The sequence below is a fragment of the Parasteatoda tepidariorum genome, chromosome 9, assembly GCF_043381705.1.
Source record: "Parasteatoda tepidariorum isolate YZ-2023 chromosome 9, CAS_Ptep_4.0, whole genome shotgun sequence".
Lineage (NCBI taxonomy): Eukaryota > Metazoa > Arthropoda > Arachnida > Araneae > Theridiidae > Parasteatoda > Parasteatoda tepidariorum.
In genome coordinates this window covers 66,612,048-66,618,918 of record NC_092212.1, presented here as the reverse complement: position 1 = coordinate 66,618,918, position 6,871 = coordinate 66,612,048, and the positions used below count along the sequence as shown (strand labels likewise).

The 6,871-nt window shown below is 27.7% G+C and overlaps 1 protein-coding gene across 1 annotated transcript in view; it reads right to left on the bottom strand.

Moving 5' to 3' along the window:
- The window catches only part of LOC139426562 (uncharacterized), a 4,673-nt gene extending 2,220 nt beyond the window's left edge, over positions 1 to 2,453 (bottom strand). Inside the window, exon 1 of the mRNA XM_071185844.1 lies at positions 2,450 to 2,453. Coding sequence (XP_071041945.1) covers positions 2,450 to 2,453 — 4 coding nt within the window. The remainder of the gene's footprint in view (positions 1 to 2,449) is intronic.
- Between the last annotated feature and the right edge of the window lie 4,418 nt (positions 2,454 to 6,871).

Genomic DNA, 6,871 nt, shown 5'->3' with positions numbered 1-6,871 from the left:
ATTACAGGCATGAGCCAGCACGCCTGGCCAATATTTTTTATATATATATATATATATATATATTAACAATTAGCTATTAACAATTTTAAAAAAATTATACAAGTTATAAAATAAGTAAAAATTTTCAAAATAAATATAAATATATAAAAAAAGTAAAATTATATAAATAAGTATATAAAGTAAGTATGAATATATAAAGGAAGTAAATTCTCATGTTCAATTTTTTTATGTTTTAAAAGTTTTTCCATGGTTAAAACAATTCTTGCTAACAATGCAGTACTGCGAAGAATTTTTATGAGAAACCATATGAAACGTAAAATTAATTAACTGATAGGATAGTTCCGCATTTAAAAAAATGCCGAAGATCTTTTCGAATTTTTAATGGTTTAGTAGATTTTAATATACTTAATATCTAATGCAATTGTTATAATTACAATACAAATTTATGTCTAAAGAAGGTATTAAAAATTCAAACGGTATCCAATTAATCAATGAAATTGAATTATTTATTCAATATTTCCTTTCAAAAATAAATTAGCTAGTGCTGTTGTTGTATTATATTTAGCAATTCTCGAGTGATATTTTAAACAAAGGAGATATCGAAACATTTTCCTTTCACACAAAAATCAAATTTCTTATATCCATCCAATCTATTGATATTAAAGTATATAAGATTATTATTATTTATTTTTATTTATATTCGAACAAAAGATATTTATTATTCATTTAATTGATTGCTTAAGATTCTGATAGAGCTTTATTGATTGATTAAGCTCCTGGGTATACTTCAGCTTTATGGATGAAAGGTTAAAGATTCAATTTCAATAAATCGATGTACTTTTTTTTAAAAAAAAAAAATTAACAAATTAGTTGTAATTTTTACTGTAGAAAAACATCATTCTCAATAAAACACGTCATTAGGAAAACGGCACATGTTCATCATTTTTCTAACTATTTATGAGATTTTTAATAAGCATTGCGCAGTAAAGCTTTTAGCTGTCAAGTCCAGCAGAATAATTTCTCGAAAGTTTATTTTTTCTAGAATGAAATTAAGTTCGTTTAATTAGTTATAATAAAATCCAAAATTATCAATTCTGAAAATACGTTCTGATTTTCTAACATCAACATTATGCAAGTTTATATGATAGCAATATTGATAAATAATAGAGATTCTATAGTTTAAGGCGATTCTTTATTTTATGAATAATGATTTTAAATTTATTTGCAGCATAGCGTTTTGAATTTAGAAATTTCATGTAAATTTTAAGATGTTGCTTATATAATATCAAAGATGATGATATATGTCATGTATTTTCAATAATCAAAACAACAATTATCAAAGCGATATCAATTTTAGATCAATCAGATCTAATTATCAAAGAAATGAGATCTAATAATTAAAGCTGATGATGTATGTGAAATAGTTCTTTTTCAGAATGGTGTTCCATAAATGCACAATACTGTGATAATGTTTCTTTAACTATTTTTTTAAACTTCATCTGCAGTTAAGCCTGCTGAACGATCATCTGAAGTTTTATATTCGTACTTTAGTCTGCAGAGTCGTTTGTCAAATCTGTATTTATTGTTAAATGTTCTGCATCATTTCCTAAAATTTTGACATTGTCTTTAGTTTGTCAAACTATCATTGAAATTTTACCTATATTTCAGTATAACGGCCAATATGAAACTAGCATTAATAAAACTTAGATCCAACGTTAATTTCGTTCCATTCAAAGACAAAGATAAAACATCACTAAGCAGCAGTTATAAAATACATTTTTAAAGATATGTGTCAACTATTCTACTTATATTAATATTAATAATAATGTATGTTAACTAGCTACTTACTATTAATATCTTTTTACATATTTATTTCTTGGTATTATAGGTAAGCAAGGCCTTTGTTTATTTATAGTTGAGCCTTGAAAAACGTTGCTTCTTAAAGGATATCGACTTGTGTTAACAGTCTCATTCGAATCAAATAAGCATGATTCAGAACAATTCTTTCTTATTTTATTAGAAGTTACATGCTGCCAGATTTGAATAATTTATTGATCAAACAAAGTTATTGTAATTTACGAAACAAAACATGAATTACTACGAAGCAAATTTGCGATTATTTAGAATTTTAATTTTAGACTTTGGCTCTATAACTGGCGAAGAAACTGTATTTAAAGTACTATTAAGGAGGGTAATTTTACTGTGCTCATTTGTTTCGTTTATGGATTACTTGGTATTGTTTTTAATATCAGTGGCAGGCGATAGAGAAGAATGGAGGCCACCATTATACAGCGTATTAGCTTTTGTCCTGTCCATTCCATCCTACATAATTATGAGGCTACGTAAAAAGGAAATTTATTGCTTACTAAAATTACTTCCTAGAAATAGCATTCCTGATAACAAATCTAATTACATTATTTTCGCTTTGAGTGCTTATACTTTGATTTACCCATTATCCCGTGTGGATTACAGAAAGGAAAGATTAGACATTTTATCCTTTTTTACCTACGGTTATTCTATCAATCCTGTCGGTACGTGTTTTGTAGTGTATGTCAAACTGTTTTTCTTAAATATTGTTTTTCCTACTTCGATAACATTAATTTCAATTTTGTTTTGCCGTATATGTTGCGCCATCTCAAATCACATCAAGCTGTTGAGTATTAAAATAAGTCAAAAGAAGATGAAAGTAAGCACAAAATCTATGCAAATCGAAATATTAAAGGAGAAATCTAAAATAATCAACCTTTTAAAGCAAATCGATGATATATTTTCTGAACCAGTTTTTCTATTGTGCGCTTCAAGCTTCTGGGTATGCTTCAGTTTTGTGGGTTCAATGCCGACTTTTACTTTCACAAAGATAACTTTCTCTTTGAAAATTGTATTTAACGTATTCTTGGTGTTAATATCGTTTTCTATTTTGTGTGCTATTATTTGGGTAGGGAGTCAAGTCAAAATTGAAATGGATCATTTTATTTTCACAGTGTGGAATGAACTAGAAGAGAACGCGTTACGCGGACTAACCGTTGAAAACGAAACTTTAATGAAAGATTTCCTTGAAAGGCCTAAGTTGGAGCTTTCAGCTTGCAAAATCATCATTTTCCACAGAAGTACGATACTAGCAGTTACAGGAACTATTCTGACGTATAGTTTGCTAATCATGACTACTTTTTAAACGGTTAAAGCAACAGAACACATTCGTTTCAGAATTTTAAGTAATAGTAGGCTAGATATGTTCAAAACTGAAATGAAAGTTATATAGCAACTATGTAGTTAGTTTCTCACAACTAGCTACCGTCGAATATTTTGCATTGTATGCACTACTGTTATGAACTATATTTTGCTTGAAGGTCATATGTTTATTTTTTATTTTTTAATCATGTTATTTTTGAAGGAGCTGAGAAGTTTATTTGTATGCATACTGACCTATACTTTCTTCACAAACTGCCGAAGAGACTGTGTTGGGGTCAGGAAACAGGCCTTGCGTCAGAAAGGTTCTGGGTTCGAATCCCCTATAGCTCTCGATACTGAGGGAGCAGCGTTTTCCCACCAAATGATAATGACCACCCCTGAAAGAGAGGACAACAACTCGACCCTAATACGCCTGAATTAATGAAATGTAAATCCAAATGGGCATTAGAGGACAAAAAACATTCTAAATAAAATTGTATATTCTGCCAAAAATTAAACTATACGTAAGATGTAAATTCGAAAAAATCCGTAGATTTCCTAACAAAACTAATATCAGATACGCGAATCAGTTAAAATGATGTACTTGTATAAATGTAACAAAAAAATTTTTCTCCGGTGTTATTAGCCCTACTTTCTAATAAATGTATCTTAAAATAGTTCGAATATCATTTTTTTCTTCTCACACAGATTATAGCACATCTGGAAATGTCACTTACCTGGCTCAACCACTCAGCTTTTGTAGGAAGTAATTTGTCTTATTTTGTGCTGTTTAAGTCCAAAACTATAACAAATCAGATAAATCAACAATTCCTATTTTGCAATACAACCATGTTCATTTGATTTGATTTTGTACTAAATCTTCTGTTTTATAGTTTGTAATTATGTCCGGGAGTAAATTAATAAATATAGCACCAAAGTAGATTTTATAAAAAGCATAATTTTTATTATGATTAGTAATTATGCTTGTTATGCAATTTCAGTAAGTGTAATTGGGCTTATTATGTTTCATATGCTCATCGTTATGTTATTTGTTATATTTTGCTATTTTTTGCTATTTTTTGTATTATTATGTTTTATTAAGCTTGTTTGTTATGTTGCATTATTGCTTGGTATATCTTATAATGTATATTACTTGTTTATAAGCTTGTTTCATCACGTTAGTTGGTTCATATACTACATTGATTGGTTGATTGATTCATTATATGCTTGTAGCATACAATATATGGCATATTATCGCTATGTATGTTATAAAACATTTTCCTATTATATTGTATAAAATAATTCGCCTTATACAGCACATTACTATAATGACTGTTAAAACTCAAATAATAACTGCAAACAGTTACAGGATAAACAATGTCAATGAATTTACTCTCGTATGAATTAGCAGACCGACCAATTATCCGATTTCAGTTATAAGCAGTCAATCAATTGTTACTACGAGAGATGCGTTAATATAACGGTCTATAAGTAACGATATATATATATATATATATAACAAAATAAATAAATACAAGAAAACACGAAGAAAGTTAAGAAAAACAATAAGTTTTTTCTTTTTGTTTTATTTTATTTTCTGTTTCTACATGTTATTTTTACTTATTTTTACTTTCTGTGTTCTATTTTATTTGTTGTAATTTTTGTAAAAAAATTTTTTTAGTGCTCCTCACACTATTGTATTAATATATTTTGCTTTGGCTTTATTGATACAATATCAGAAAGCACTCTGTTTTGCGGATATAATCGTGTGGGCTGAAGAAAAGATTATATCTTTTTTTTCCGGTTTTTTTTCCGGTTTTTTAATTAACATTTCATTTTTTTTTTTTTTTAAAATAAAATGTTGTTTGTTATTTTTTTTACTTATTATTTCCCACCCCCTTTTTTTCATATGTCTATAATTTTTCTTTGTTTTATTCTTCATTTTGAACTTATCTAATGAGTGCTGTTTACTTGCAGCTTAAGCGCAATAAATGATACTTATTGTTTTTCTTAACTTTCTTAGTGTTTTCTTGTATTTATTTATTTATTTAATATATATATATATATATATATATAAAATTAGATTGCTAACTCTGTTAACTCATAATTTTTTTTTTACTTTTTTAATTGCTCCATTTACACACTCAGCCTTAAGCGTTCAACAAAAAAACGGCTTATATGCCGTTATCAATTTTACAGACAGATACCATAGATTGGAAAAGAACATCACAAAGAGATACATTTAGGGTTATTGCGGGGTTAAAACTCGCTTCTAAGTTTACAAATTCGCGAATAAAGTCAGACAGAAAATCTCGAAGCTTCATTAATTTTGTTTTTAAGGAATAATTCAAGAATATATGTTTACTCATATTTTCTTTATTTCATTTTCTTGCTTCATGTCCTTATTTGGGCTTATCATTTATTAAAATAACGACTTATAAGCCGGTATCAATTTGATAGAAATATAGCATAGCTCAGAGAAGAACGTCACAAAGATTCATCTAGGGTTATTGCAGAATTCAAACTCGCCACAAAGAATTTGGCGAGATCGTTTGGGCATAGAATCTCCAAATACAAAACTAGGGGACATCAACTTTCGTTATTTTCCTTTCGACTAACAATTTCTTAATTTGAAGTAGTTTTGATTGCGAGCTTTGTTGAAAGAAGAAAATATTTGAAAAATGATTATTGGAATATTTTTAAAAAGCATTTTTATAAGTGCACTTTTATTTAAAATCGATAGCCTCATATCAGATGTTCGATATTCTTACTGTTTTACTTAAGAACAATTTCAATATTTATTCTTTAATATTTATTCTACAATTTATTATAAAATTTTTTAATATTTATTCTTCTTTAAACAAGGGATGCTTCTAAATTTAGAGATTTTAATTAAAAGAAGTGTTTTATGGACAATGGAATAAATACTAAGTGTTTCATAAATGTGTTTTTAGTTTAATTGTAGTATAACCCATTTGTGCTTACCGTCCTATTAAAAGATTCCTTTTTAAAAAGCAAAGTGTAAAACGTAGAGCGTATACGTACTTTTTTTTTGCTTCTACAAATTAAATGATGATAATAAACGTTTTATAATTACCACTTATTTTGACGAAGCAAATTTTTTAATTATAATACATTATTAAGAGTCTTTTGTATTTGTATCTGATTTTCCATTTCGAAGATAAGGCGGTAGACAACAAATGGAAATATCACGGGCACAAGAAATAGGAGATGAAAACTAATACCGGGATTTTGACGAGAGCGAGAGGGAAGGAGCTAACTAATTTGTTAAATAAAATCTAGCAAATTATTCACATTAGTTAAAAATTTCCATGCTAATTAATGTTTATTAGGTGACATTGATGAGCATTCAATCCAAAATGTTACGTAATGTTGTAATCCAACTTCAAAACATTAAATTTTCAAACTCACTTTGCATATTTGGGAAATTTATGCACGTGAATAAATATTTCATAGAAACTGAATTCATAGACACATTAGTTAAAGCCTTCCATGCTAATTAATGGTTATTAGGTGACATTGATGAGCATTCACTCCAAAATCTTACGTAATGTTGTAATTCAACTTCGAAACATTAAATTTTCAAACTCACTTTGCATATTCGGGAAATTTATAATCGTGAATAAATATTTCATAGAAACTGAACTCATAGTCACATTAGTTTAAGCCTTCCATGCTAATT